General features: G+C 34.7%; 1 protein-coding gene and 1 long non-coding RNA gene across 5 annotated transcripts; one reads left to right on the forward strand and one right to left on the reverse strand.

Annotated features, from left to right (window-relative positions):
* Positions 1-925: 925 nt before the first annotated feature.
* Positions 926-6,380, reverse strand: LOC147490830 (multiple organellar RNA editing factor 5, chloroplastic/mitochondrial-like). Of its 4 annotated transcripts, none has more exons than XM_086569381.1 (6): positions 6,066-6,380; positions 5,110-5,166; positions 4,687-4,888; positions 2,049-2,146; positions 1,891-1,961; positions 926-1,394 (listed from the first exon to the last, which is right to left on the reverse strand). In XM_086569381.1, exons 1-6 carry the CDS (start codon positions 6,091-6,093, stop codon positions 1,368-1,370), a joined length of 483 nt encoding a protein of 160 aa, XP_086425507.1. In that variant the 5' UTR covers positions 6,094-6,380; the 3' UTR covers positions 926-1,367. The 4 variants fall into 4 exon arrangements, with proteins under 4 accessions (XP_086425507.1, XP_086425508.1, XP_086425510.1 ...); XM_086569382.1 differs by having other exon boundaries at positions 5,251-6,380; XM_086569384.1 differs by lacking the exon at positions 6,066-6,380 and adding an exon at positions 5,236-5,288 and having other exon boundaries at positions 5,110-5,195.
* A 2,029-nt stretch (positions 6,381-8,409) lies between these two features.
* Positions 8,410-12,126, forward strand: LOC147490831 (uncharacterized). Its single transcript, XR_015200282.1, has 3 exons — positions 8,410-8,663; positions 9,519-9,692; positions 11,323-12,126. It is a non-coding gene; the product is annotated as an uncharacterized LOC147490831 (long non-coding RNA).
* Positions 12,127-15,322: the final 3,196 nt, after the last annotated feature.

Genomic DNA, 15,322 nt, shown 5'->3' on the forward strand with positions numbered 1-15,322 from the left:
AAATAAAGTTCTTCCCCATGGTAAGTTTCTTCCTCACGGTAAGATAATCACTTTGCTTCGAGATATATTATTATCGCTTTTACAACTCTTAAGATCTGTGCTTTTAAAGATAATCACTTTGTTGGGTGGTTATATAACGCGTTTTCCAAATATATCAGAATTGTTAAAGATTTGTTACCCAAGGTTTACGTCTGTCATGACTCACGAGGTCTTCCAATTAGTAGAGCTCCTCTTATTTGGTTTAATTTGTTCTTATTATGGAATCAAATTCCCAGGTTTTCTTCATCTCTTCAATTCCCTATAAAGTATATGTTAAAATGTGGCCCTTATTTTCTTCATTTCATTGTGCTATTTAGGACAATAATACTTCAAAAAAAATTAGAAAAACATAAAGCCATCAAACAAAGTATATATATATTTATAAGCAGTGAATGCTATCAATATACATATATTATTTATTTAAGTGGATTTTAGGTTTTTGAGTCATTAGCTATCTATGTAGCAAGTCCGGCCATAGGCCGGGCCAAATGGCTAGTTAAACTAATTGCTGAGTATTTGCTGACTGCCATCTCAAAAAGTGGTAATCACGAGAGAGGAGAAGGGGAAGAAGTTTTTGTTTGCCACGGTATCGAAATTTTCTGTGCATCCTTCCTATATTATAGCTCAAACCCCATCCATTCATGTATACTTGCACTCTCTCACCTCAAAATACAGGATCCCAAGTAAATTTGAGTACGCAGCTTAATGTACGATCAGCTGTGTGCACTAGGCATTTACACAGATAGAAGAATGTCAATTATTCCATAAAGTGTCTTTTAAAACAACATAGGTGCGGTTTGCAGAATTTGATATTCAATGTTACCTTCTTTTCTAAGGATACCCATAATGAATGTTACAAGTCATTCATAGATTCAAAAAGAGCATATAATGAAAGTTCCAGGACAATGGTAGTAGATTGAAAAAATGGTCTCATGGACTAATTCTTTTCGCAAATACTTGCTTATTTCTGATTATCTTATATAAGCACCAGTACTAGGTACAAACAACCAACGATGACTATCGAGATAGGTTCGTCACACGCTCAACTAGGGATGGTATGCGCACCTTGCTGACACACCACATCATCATAAGGATCCGCTTCTTCAGTGTAGGTGGTAATGGTAAACGGGATGACCCCATTGCGATATGCAAAGTGTGGTGTATCTGAACAGTAGAGTAAATGGGTTATCACTTTTACCAAACTCTTCAGTTTTCACCCATTTCGTAAAGTCAGCTGGAACTTGAGATTCACCAAATACGTTCCCCAGAATTCTCAGGATCTGCATAATGTTCATCCCAAGTCTCATAAAAATGACCCCGATCGGGTCTCAAAGGGCAAAGGGAAATAACAAGGACTGCATGAAAAAGGAATAAAGAATGAGTTAAAACAAGACTAATAATATATCCACCTTATAAGATGCAGCTAGAGTATATCAACGAAAAGAAAAATGTCGAAGATCATAAGATCTCGATATTCTCAGCTAAAAAATGTACAGAATCAAGAGCAAGAAATTATGTTACAAAACTTGAAAACATTTGAGCTCAAGTTACTAGCGAGAATAGTGCAACAACTGTATCTTCTGATGGACTCTAGTATTTCATCAAACGCACACAGTTCTGTCAACTCTTTTGACAAGGTTAGACATTCAAATAAGGTGACTTATCTCTGAGGATGATCTTGATGGCGGGGGACATCATCTCCACCAAAAATCAGTACTTCACTTAAGTTGTAGGTACACTGTTTACATGGGAATGTACATGGGAGTGTAAACAAGGGAGTGGCTCTTTCCCTCCCTAATTTACACATTCAACAATTTTTAACAAAGTAATCCATGACATAAAAAGACTTACCACCACAATTCTTGTTCTTATCATGAAATGAAACGTACAATCAGGAAGCAGCGCTATAACATTCGGCAGACCTGCAGAAAAATTACACAAGTAGCTTCAGCAAGACTCCCTCTCACAAAGTAATTAAAGACTCATTTCCAAACTGATAATGCACTAACCGTTGAGCTTATTTAACATCTCCACAGAAATTTCAGCACAAAAACCAAATGGAGCATTACCCCAAACAATGTAAATTCTCTTTTTTGCATCTTCTTCACTAAAAATTTGTCGAGAAATTCAAAAAACAGAAAATAATCATAGTAATAATAATAATAATAATAATAAGGATTCTAACATGAACTGATATGAATGGCAGGAATACCTAAAGTTCTTATTATCAGAATTCTTGATAAAGTGAATAAAAGCTGCTTACGAGGTCTCCATACGACAATATATAATGTGGACAAACAACCCTAACATCCTACCCATAATATTGTAATAAGTTTAATAATCTTTAAATCTCAGCCCTCTATTGTTTCAAAAGTCATGAGCTAGTCATATGACTTCTTCAAAAGACTAGGCACATACTAATAGACTTTCACATTAATAAAACAAAATAAAGAACACCAAAATAAACTAGTGGCAAGGCCTGCTGATTAGTGGGTCCATTTTGATGCTCCTGCATCAGCTTAACACAGTAGAATGCTGTGATTCAATCTTGAAATTGGAGTATCCAAAACTATTATGATGAAAGGCTTTAAATTCACAGTGTGGACAATATCTCAAACAGTTGTGAAATGATAATGCCTTAGCGAGGCATTTCTATCTACTCAAAGACAGACAAACGCAGACACAGACATACACACACAGACAAAGACAGACACAAAGAGACACACACACACAAAGTCTTTCGTTCCAATTAGGGCCCTCTAGGTAATCTGTATAGTGTTCCTCTAATTGTCGTGTAATACCTGATAGGCTGGTACTAACACATTCCAACCTATGTAACATGGACACGCCATATTTCAAAAATATTCCATGTCAGATACGTAGCCACGTGTTTGTGTCGGACACATATCAGACATATGGTATGAGGTGTAGCCCCATTTTTTGTATTTCGCCGTGTCAGACACTTCATATCTGTGTCAGATAATGGACACACCTATCCGCGTCAATGTAACTTAGATTCCAACTAGGTTAGCGCCGATCCCCGTGTTTACACAATGGAAGTATTTATCTGGGATGGCAAAATCTCGTTCTCATTCCCCACTATTTTAAATGTCTTGGTCTTTTTATTCTAGGTTCTTAGACATGAGGGTAACACCATACCAAGTCTGATCTTCTTGTGGTCTCTCCCCAAATTGTCACCTTCTTTCAATATAAACCGATGTCAGAAAATATCTTGACAATAGATCAACAAATCAGAAATTTCAAGTCAATGTACCCACCCCCTGTTATTATAAATGTACCAGACATCCCTGTCCTTGTCAACGATGGTGAACGACCCAACAACTACCAACAGTTGTTTTTGTCCCTATCTCCACATCCTTCATTGCAGAAGCTTTGGCAATGAGACTCGGTCTCTCTCTGGCTGCCTCATACAACATCCCACAGCTACACATCCAAAGCGACTCAGAGGCGTTGATCAGCTGTATTAAAGGAAATGACAGGGACAGTCCATGGGCGGCGGCTGGAATCATAGAGGATATCCGACAACTATTCTCCTCCTTCACCAATCTATCCCTAACTCACATCTACAGGGAGGCTAACGCCACAGCTGATACTCTAGCACAGAATGGAATTACTTTAGCTCGTTACATGAGCTGGCATGCCAGGCCACCTGATATCATCTGTAAAGATCTCTATTCCGACAGTATTGGCATGTCAACGCCACGTTTAGTATAATAATATGCCAATCTTTGAGGGAAAAAAAACAACTACCAACAGTCGATATTGGCTCCACTTATGCAGCACACCCAAAGGCACAAGTCCAAAGTCTGTCCATCATGGGTGTGGGTTTTCCTCCAAAGGTGACACTAGTAAGTTTGAAGCACTACAATATATTCTAGATCCAAGACGGCTATGTATCCAATATTCCAATGTGGGATTAAACCCAATCCAGGGTATCACATCCCCACCACATTAATAGTAGCACTTTGTAACGACTCACCACATACCAACAGTTAATACTGTCCCTCTTAGCCACCCAAAAGCCAAGTCTATAGCATGCCCATCAAATGTGTGGGGTTTTCTCAAAAGGCCACAACGCTAGTATGTTTGGAGCATTATAATATATCTACGATCCAAGACGACTTACTACACGATGTGGGAATTGGGATTAAATTCAATCCAGGCTATCACAGTTGGCAACGGTACAAACTTATCTAAATCTGTAGCGTCCATGTAACTAGAACCGCAACAGTCAGTAACAATAAATAACAAGAACTAATTTAAAAGGAAATACCTAACTTGAGTGTTGAAATAACCATCTCAAGAAACTGCAAATCTTCAATAAGCTAAATCCAACAGTCCATAACAATTACATCCCTAATGTGACTTACTGAGTCGAAAACTACATCAAGGATTTGGATATTGGCATAAGGTCAAACCAAAGTGCTCATATACAAGAAAAAACCTCGACCTTAAAGCAAATATCCAGTAAAACACTATGATGCACTTAGTAAAACTACAAGAAGTAGAAATAACTATAGAAAAAGAACTAAATCAAAGAAACAGTAAGAATTAAATACACCAAAACAGCATAAAAAAATTGATAAAACAAACGAAAAGTCGAAAATTTTGAGAAACTTGTTTTACCTTCCGAGAACTTTAGTTAACATTTGAATACAAAAATCAAATGTTTGTTCTTCAGTACCAAATTTACCGTCGGGCTTCCTTATAACAACACACCAATTATCTGATATTGTCTCCAAATTACGTTCAGACAGATGATAATAACTGAATACATCATTAAGGTGGTAGTTCCGGTTCGTTGGACTGAAGCGAGCAATTGACTGGACTGCATGAGAAGAAATAAAATGAAAAAAAGAAAGTCAAGTCTGCATAGTAAGCAACCATCCCCCTTTTTTTTTTATCGATAAAAGATATAAGATTGATGAAATAGTTAAAATAATAAAATTACATCAAAACTTTAGAGCAAACCCACTCAATTTCAGAAAAAAGACAATATAGAGGGTTGGGTTGTCAAAATACGCTTACAGCAGAACACAAAAAATTTACCTTGTCGGCTATTATTTATTAAGCAATCTGGAAGAACGGCTAGAACCCCGGGCATTCCTGTAGAGAAATTTGGTAAACAGCTACAGAAAGAACCCATCCAATAACCTATAGTACTGATTACTGAATAAAGAACACACCAACCTTTAAGCTTATTTGAAATTTCAGCACCAAAACCAACAAAGTGATTCTCACACACAATCCTATAAATTTTCTTCTTTGCTTCTTCTATACAACAATTTAAAAAGAAAATTCTGATACATGATACAATATGAACGACATAAAATTAAAAGAAAGAAAACCAATTTTTTAAACTAAAAAACTTGGGCTTTGAGTGCTTCCGAGTATTTTGTTCCGAGTATGATATAAACCTACGTAGACATAGCTCCATCAATCTATTAAGGACAAATCTCTTTGATGATCATAACTCAAAAAACAGACTACCAAGTACCAACCAATACGCTAGCATCAAAAAATCCTAATGACGTTTGTTTGTCCTTCATAAGCTGATGACAGGTACAACACAAGTTCTTGTCACATCTCAAACAACTTGTTGGCTACTGTTTATCAAGGAGAGAAGCTTGGTGAGGAAGACGGGCAGATTTGGGTGTGGAAATGGGATGGTATCAGAAGCTTTGGCAGATTTGAGGAGTCTTTATGATTGGGAGGTATTGACTACTATTTCTAGGGGTGAAGAGAATATTGGTGAGAAAATGTGAGTGGAAGTAACGAATTGTGACATGAACAAGCAAAAAATTGTTTGTGACAGGAGAATGAATAACCCTAATGACTCAATACCTAGAGCCACACAACTTTGAAAGAATCATTCCATTGCAAAAAGTAAAAAGTAGAGTCACCAAATCAAAAAAACTGGCAAAGTCAGTGAACAAAAAGAAAGTTGTCGCAGGTGCCGACTAGCAAAGTCGGTAAAACCTTTGGGTGATGATACCACTACGTACGTGCATCTTCATTTACCCAGCCAGCCATTTGACTCTCAAAGTTGCTCTCTCCGACATCTTCTATATTCCGGTAACTTTCTTGTTTTTTTGCGTTTACTCTGTTGCTTTTGTTAAATCGGTTGCTTTGTTGAATTATTTACTTGGATGAGTCCAAAACCAAATTTATAACTAATTGTGCTTCATGGTTGTTATTTTGTTTGTTTGTTAACTGTGAGTTTAACTTTGCTGGATTTCTATCATATTGCTATTGGATTATTATTAGGATGTTGGACACACTTGGTCATTTGATTTTTTATTACCATTTTCTATCAGGTACCACAGTGCATAGCTATGGATCTGTCCCCTTTGTTTGCCAGTATGTGCCTCATTGCAATATGTGTACTAGTTGCACTTCAGTTCAGATTCATCCATTTGATTTCCTCCGGAGCGCACAGCATGACCAGGACAAAAAAAGGGCGGAAAAAAGTTAAAAGGATGATCACATGTAAACCACTACCACCACTGCCGTCGCCACAAACAACAGCACCACCACAACCACCACCACCACCACCTATAACAACAACAAAACCTAGACCATCACTAGCAATGATACCAAGAACACCAGATCAAACCCGAGATAAAATCGTCTCAGAAGCCAATCCATACATCGCTGAGTTTAAGGAGAAGACCATCATTGTTAAGTACAGTGGCACCGCCACAATGAAATCGGAATCTCATCAAGATTCAATCGTCCAAGACCTTGTTGCTCTCTCGCTCGTTGGTATTCGTCCCATTCTCGTTCATGGGGGTGGCCCAGATATAAATAAGTGGTTTGCTAGATTGCGTATTCAGTTTATAACACCCCGTGTTTTTATTCTTTGTTTTCCTAATAATAATCTTATATCTTATATATAATGGGAAAACTAGCCGCCATTTATTAGTTCCCGTATTCTATTTTTTAGACTAAACTTTTTAATCTAAAGGGTACCCAAAAGTTTCACCCGCGAAATTCTCGGAAGGCTTTAAGTGCAAGGGTATTTCCGATTTTCCAATTAGTTCCCGTTCCCCGGTTTGCAATCACTCTCTTTTTGCCGAATAATAAACCGAAACAGACGCACCGTTTCGAGTACTTTACCAGTTTATCTACAGGTATAAAAATTAACATCAAGAAAAAAAAAAACTTCTTTCTCCAGCAAAATAACGAAACTCCATCACTTATCTTTCTCAAATTCATTAATTCCTTCTTTTGTTCTCACCATTTAGACCTCGTTTCCAGATTAAAAAATGATGCGTACAATGTTCCATGGCGATCTTCAGAAACAGGTTTGATTGCATTTTCTTCCCGTCTCGTTCTCTTATTCTTCTTCCTCATTTTTCTTCACTTGAATTTTGCTACTATTGGATTGTTTAATATTAATCAATTAGCGCTTCCCAAAATCTGTTTGAGGCTTTCGTATTTTTGTCAAACACAGGTCGCTGTTACAACTTAGAAGGACTACTAACAATAGTGTTGTTCAAAATGGGATTAAGGATCGATCATAAATTTATAGTAATGATGTGATCCTCTTACTCTTTTGCTTCTGCCTCGCCTTCGTCTTTGCTAATTCGTGGTAAGTAGTGTCTCTGTCTTCTTTTTTCTTCTCTTAATTGTTACATAGTTTGTAGTTTAATAAAAGTCCACATAGTATTTTTCTTTTGCCATTTCCCTTTCATGCATTTGCATAGCATCGAGGCACGTTCATGTGCATTAGTTTGATGGAATTGATTTCTTTATGTATAAGAAAAATGAATGGACTCTCAAACAATCAAGGTTCTTTCACTTCGTGTCTTTCATTTTCTAAATCAAAATGGAACAACCACCAAAAATGTTTGTTTTCTCTCACCCATATATTCTTCTTCTTTAGCCCATAATTTATTTCCCAATTTCATTTTTTGCATTTATCTTTTGTTTAGATCAGATTTGTATTTAGAGTGATTTTATTGTACTTTCAGATTACAATAGCAGTATCAACAGTTAATCCAATGGTGTGTGTTTCGCAACTCCCATTTTTCAGGTGTGTTCATTTCAATTTTCGTCCTTGGTGATTATCCCGAGAGTTTAATGCATTATTTGTTACTAAGACGTACTATGTGTGAACTAGATTGGATGTGCATTCTTTGTTTCTTTATACTAATAGATTGTCATACTATTGTTGCTTATGTTCTTCATTTTATAGTTGGTATTGTTAATTCTGTTACATGTTGCTCTGTTGTTTCCATTACATGCTTCACTCTATAATCACTTTCGATTCTTTCCAATGCATTTTGATAGTATAATACTAATAGCACTATGTTCCTAATTTTCTCATTACGTGGAATTGCGTGTACTGCACTTTTATTGTTTTCCACTGTTTAGTTTGTTATCAAGTAGAGTTTAGAAAAAAGTTGAATTGATTGACAGATAAAAAAAATTTAAAATCTCTTTTCATTAGTATTTCTTAATTCATATTACTCTTGGATTTCTTTCTAAACATTTTATTAATTCATTTTAGTATTGTTAGAGTTAATTTCAAACACAGGGTGGGTGAAGGAATGCTTCATTACAGTTTCGCTCAAAATGGGATTATGGACCAATTTAAGGTACGCTTAGGTATTCAAATATCTAGATACATCATGGAAACACCACGGTTTTGTCCGAATATACAACTCTGATCTATTACTTAGTAAGAAAGTGCACTGTTTGGGTTGTTGCCATTGACTTGACTTCACTGGGTACTTTCATATTAATTTTCTGACTTCCAATTATATATTGTTTTATTCTACTGGTGGCTTTGCATATCCAAAAAAAAAATTGTTTATGTATTTTTGCTTATAGCTGTCTCTGGATTTCTAATTGATTGTGTGTGAACCAGTTTCTCCTAGGCACCAAAAGAGAGTGATCTTTCTGTACTTTGCATTTGTGCTTTCCGTAAACATATCTTTTTCCATGAGTATTGAACAAACTTAACAATGTGTAATTAAATATGGAGTTTATAATATTACTACGAAGTGCCTCTTTTATTTGTCGCTTAAAGCCACTACTACTTTTCCATTGATATGGATTTTTTTCTCCATTTGCTTAGATGCTAAAGCAATAGAAAACATTTGAATAACTTACCTTATTGAATAACAGGTTATATTTGTTTTACTTATTATTTTTTCCATTTTTAGTCTTTCCTGCTAAAATCATTGTCTTAGGTATACATTTTGAGGATGGTACTATGAATGTTGTATTATATTATTAACCATACTATCCATTTTAGATTCATCTCTCTTCCAATCTATTTTCATGAACCGTGGAAAGTGTAAATAATGTTTTCATTAATCTTGGTTCATTATGTTTCATTATATTTCCTTTGTTATGATGGAAATTGAGTAGATCTTGAACGTAATGTGTTATTAATTGCTAATGAACTTATTTGTGAATGAACCTTCACCCGTTTTCTTTTGTTGAAGACATCCTCTACCAGTAACTGATTCATGGGTTGAACAAATCCTTACAACTCAATCAATTATGGGAAGAATTAAGTTGAAGAGAAGATACTTCTGAACCTACAATAAGAAGAAGTGGATTGATCACTGCTTCAACGTTTTTATACCTATTTCAAAACCAACGAGTAAACTATTAAGGTTATTGAATATTCATTCTCATCAATGTATTCTATTCTTTTCTGTCATATAGTTTGTTTGCCAACTGATTATACTTATCGTGTTTGATCATGATATGAACTTTTAATTTTCTAACAACTGTGTCTATATGGCACTACCACCTATTGGAAACAATAGAATGCTAAGTAAATACCTTTTTGAGTTTCACACGCACCATTTTAGTAGATTCTCCACTTGGGTCTCTTTGAGCACCCAAGGATATACTTGAAATTTGGATTGGATAAAATGTGTCGTTAGTAGGTGGCCTTTTGTATGTAATTCACATATTAGTTGATTAGTAGAATTGTTGGGCACGAGAAAGTTAGTGGCAATGATTTCCACATAAAAGATTACACAATACGATTTTATGTTTCACGATCATTATGCCAATGGTTTAGAATAACTTTCACCATTACACACTAGAGTGATAGCAGTCATTGTAAAGTTGCACTAGGCGTGACACAGTTCAAGATTTCATAGTAATTACATCTTTAGTTTCTTCTTTTTATTGGGAATGATTTCATAGTGCTTTATAAAAATTTTGTCTCTGGATTATTTGTTTATTATTTTATTAATTTTCACTTGGGTGTCTGCTACCAATCTTTTGTGGCTCTTTGTGCATCTTACGTGTTGGCTCACAATGTAATAAGACATCTCATTCATTTTAAAGAACTATTCTTGCACTTTGGATGCATTGCTTTTGACATTATCTCATTTTACCATTGTTAAATGCAACATAGCCAAAAACTTCTCCCCTTCTTTGACTTTTAGTACGTAGCATATTTAACTTATTCTTCATTTATGCCCATTCACTTTTACATTTATATATTGTCCACACTAAATTGTTCTCTAACTTATTGTATATAGTATTCTGTCATGCTTCGTTTCCTTACATAAGGTTGTCATTTATTTTTATCCAAAAATGGCAGCCAATGAAAACATGGTTTATTTGTTCATCTTCTTATATATAGAACTGAAAATATATAAAAGTTTTCCCATTATATAGGCACATTATAGGCTCACATTAGAGGCTCAAATTGTTTAGTGACAATAATAATTGTTTTGTTGGTGAACCCGGCTTACTATATGATTTCCTCAAGACTAAAATTTGTTGTGTTTTAGCACTCTCTTGCAAGAACTCATTATATACTCTTGTCGCACATTCATTTTGTTTACACTTAATTTTAAGAAACTTAGTTATCAGTATTTGTTTGCAACATAATGTGAATGGGCGTTTCCTAAAACAGGGATTAATAGTAGACATGCATGCTTAGCTTTTTGTTCGTTTTTTTTCCATTTTAAGTGCGCAGGGGAGGGGGCATCCATGGATGTGTCATGTGGAAAACAGGACCAAGATTTTGGAGCCAATGGTGTCATGTGTCATTTACTATTACATTATCAGCATCCTTGAGGAAATTATCCCCTTGCTCATAGATCAAACACAAACGCACTTTACAAAATTTCTACATTAGGCTAGAAACACAAGCAATCGAGTTTTAGATGTGCCTGGCAATCATATAATTTTAGGTTACAAGTTCTCACAAGCATTTAGGCTTGGTTTTTAATGCATTGTTACATTTTTACATTAATTGATTGATTGTGCAATTTTTAGATAATAACAATCTCAAAACGCGTGCAAGAACACCGCTTCGATCCACAAGGCCAACAAGGATACGCACTGGGTTTCATAGATGTGCTAGGTGTTTTGTTACATGCAGTTTATGGTGGGAACAAGTACTTTAGGATTGTTTTTGTCCCCAATTTTCCTTTCAAGATTAGAAGGTACAGTCTTCTATGCCCTTATAAAAAACAAATAACTGGCATATAGTATTTGTTTTGGTTCCCAACCTTTAATTGATTATATAATATAGTTTCTTTTTAACTATTATCATCATCTAGGGATATTTTTATCCAATGCATTTCTTATTGACCCACATAAATGATATGTAATGAAGAAATTATTGCTCCAACGACAATGATACTTTTATAAGTCAGCTGTCAGTTGAACGCTGATAATGTTTCCTAATCAAAATATGGAGATTCGTAATTCTTGCTTCCTAAGGTTTTTTTTTTGCCCTTTTCATTATTTATCATGTACTAATTTATGAAATGATTATGTCATTTCCTACGCATTCGATGATGAGGGTTTACAATGATTGTGTAACATCTATGATGTTTATGGTTTTGTTTCCATTTGCTTCCTAATGAATGAATAGGGGTATTTGATATATTTTTTCTCACAATGAGTTATCTATAGTGAATATAAGTGAAGTATTAACGTGTGATTATAGAGATCGGAACAAAAGTATCTCAGTAGAATCAATGCTTGAAAGGATTCTAAATTTGAGTTTACCAAGGATTGTGTTATGCGTAAAGCGAATCAGATTAATACAATATATTTTAGCCTTCATAGAATGTGTTAATTGATTGTCAACTTCTTCATATGCATTTAACTGTCGTATAATGTTGAGTTTAATTTCATCAGTAACTTTAATATGGTGTATTCTACAGTTTCATCATAAATTTGTTTGTTTATTATGTAGTTTTTGTTCTTGGCACATAATGGGCTACATTTTTCAGGCTTTGCATTCATCTCAATCGACAATGCATGTTGCTCAATTACATATAATAGAGGATAGGGAAGAAGCCCGAGTGTTACGACTTACAGCCAAGAGCATCAAGGTCAATATTGAATACGTTCAATTCCTCTCATTGTTGTACTTCTTTTGGATCTTCCATTTGTTATTGCTTAGTTATTTGTTTACTTATGTTCTCAAGCGATCCTCCATTAAATGGAAACAGGATGTGGAGTATAGAGGGAAACCTCATTTCATCATCCTTGAACTAGGGATGGCAACTAATATTTAAAGGACTGCCAAGATTAATATAATGCACATCCTCCGAATTTTGTTTTAATCGCTGCAGAAAAAAAATTGAAATTGTCTAAGAAACAGGAGTACCCCTGTCATGATGCCTTGATTAAGATATGATTATTCATTATAGCATGGGTTAAATTGTATCAAGTAATAGACTATGCAGCTATATTACGCTGGAAAATCAAAAATTCTCCCCCTACCTTTCTCGTTGTGAAGATTACAAAATTAGTTAAATGGGTTTACATGTGGCTGGAACTCCCAAGTCATCTTACATTTGTCATAGCAGAGAAGCTTTTCTACAATGTTAAGGACCTTATCCAGTTTGGTGCTGTTTGTATGTCTTGGCAATCCGTATTTATTGAAATTGAAAGGATATGCACCGTTTACCTCGCCAACTTCCTTTGTTTTCGCCCATGCGACCTGAATTCAATAGTGATGATCGGGACGAAGTTGCTTCTGATCGACCGAGGATAGAGTTTCCAATTTCGGTTCGAAGTTCCTCATGATGGCATCGCCAAAGTTCGTCATGGGTGGTGGTGATAGTGCACAACAACTTAAATGTTTTTCTATTTAATCCAGATTCTTTTAGCAGATTAATGGATTATTACATTTGGTACTTTTTTTTCTAAGTGAGCTAACTACTAACAAAAAAGTGTTAATGTATTCCTATGCAAAGAAATACATACAACACTAATCAAATCTCGAGGTAAACAAGGGGTAATTGCATCGTGTATTATGCAATACCACCATGGGAATAAGCTAATTAAAGCTACTATAATACGCAAAATAAAAGGTCACCATAAGGATATGACGTCAACTTCAGCAGATGTTTAGTATTGTTCTGATTCGCTTTCAGTTTAGAAAGGATATGATGTCAACATCTATTAATCACTGCAAGGATCCAGAATCCAGGGCTGAAAACAAAAGAGCAGTACATTTGTATTTTGCTAATAAGCTATATTGAAGTGCATTTGTATAACACTAAATTTTTTCCCAATACACCAATCTGTATTATGGATGTTTCTATAATCAAAGTTGTTGCTGCTTGAAAAATTGTTTCTATAATCATCTACACATAGCATAGTGAGTGTGCACAATTGATAACGCTTTTAATGCCTCTGAACTTCTTCACTATGCACTCTGCACTTATTGCTAACTACTCACTACTCACTACATTTAATTTGACTCTCAAAGAACCAACATTTTATTGCATTATGTTAATCAAGTGGAAGCCCGACACGTGCCAACAAACTGCATGTGGAGTTGGGTGATAATAGCATTTTCATAATGGAGACCAATAACCAATGCAAAAATTGATCAAAGGATTGTGCGACTAACGACATGGTTAAACAGATGTAATTCAGCAATGCGACTAGCATCCATAATTTCTTCCTTTTGTCGCCTCCATACAGATGATTTGAAAAAATCATCACTCCATCATTTGAATCATTCGATCTCCATACACATGAAATAAGATTTACATTATATTGAAAGTTTTTAAATGGTAATCTTGCTACATAGACATCTTACAGAAAGCTTTTATTTACACATTCAATTCACTCCACATATTATATCCGACTTAATAGATCTATATATAGAACAAATATTAACAATGTCCAATGTCTTTTTTCTAATTGTTTCTCATTGTAATCGTTTCTAAATAAATAAATAGAAAATGACTTTTGTTAGCTAGCTACAATTTCTTTCTCTGTCCAAGCTCCTACTTATTTAAACCAACCAAAATATTTAGAACGGCAAAAAAAAGAGCTGATGGATTCGCTAGATAATTTTGAAGGCAATGATGAAAAAAATATTATTTTTCTTGCATTTTTTTTAGCTATTTTATTCTCCAATGTAGAATAACAATTATTTTGCACACTGTGATATAATATTCTTATATCTTACGGTAATAATACATCGATATGAATCAACGATGTTCTTCAATCACATATAGATGCTCGACAAGATAATTACACAACCAGCAGCACAAATGTTAACTTCATCAACATAATACCTATTTTTTTGGTAAATTAGTTTGTGGTATATGCACTAATAATTATATATTGACTAAGTTACAGGAGATTAAATACTTTTTCGAATATATTTATTTGCAATATGGCAGCTCAGCAAAAATCAAAGCAGACAAAGAACACAGGTACACAACTAGCATATTGAAGTGTTTTTTCTTATTGAAGTTTTCTGTCACACTTTGACCTGTATTAATCTAAATCATAATACATATTATATCCATTCAAACAAATGTAATATGTTACTAATTTACATGCGTTCATTCTTTTGATTTTTTCCGCCCTAAATTTTCTTTCCTAGCACGTGCAAGGCACGTGCCCGTTTACTAGTAATAATAAAGATAATAATGAAAATAGATAATAGATAAAACATATATAGAATATCCAGCAGTTACGGACGGATAAAAGCCCGTAGGTAAATGGATAAGTGTTGTCCTTGTTTTTCAGGGAGTTTTCTCACGTAGAGTTTTTGGGAAAAAAAAACACAACGAGGGTTTTAGAAAAAAAATGAGAGTTTTACTAAAGGAAGGAAAGGAAGGTTTTTCCTGGTAGCTGGTTGATAATCGGAGAGCACTACAGGTGAGTAGATTAGTTTTTCTATTCACGTCTAACTTTACTGTTCAAAGATTCCACTCATGGTTTCTGCTCTTTTTGTCATTATTATTCGTCTTGTTGATGTGAAAACTTGTTAAACTGTCGTTATTAAAAC

The sequence above is a fragment of the Coptis chinensis genome, chromosome 6 (assembly GCF_015680905.1).
Source record: "Coptis chinensis isolate HL-2020 chromosome 6, ASM1568090v1, whole genome shotgun sequence".
NCBI classification, from domain to species: Eukaryota; Viridiplantae; Streptophyta; class Magnoliopsida; order Ranunculales; family Ranunculaceae; genus Coptis; species Coptis chinensis.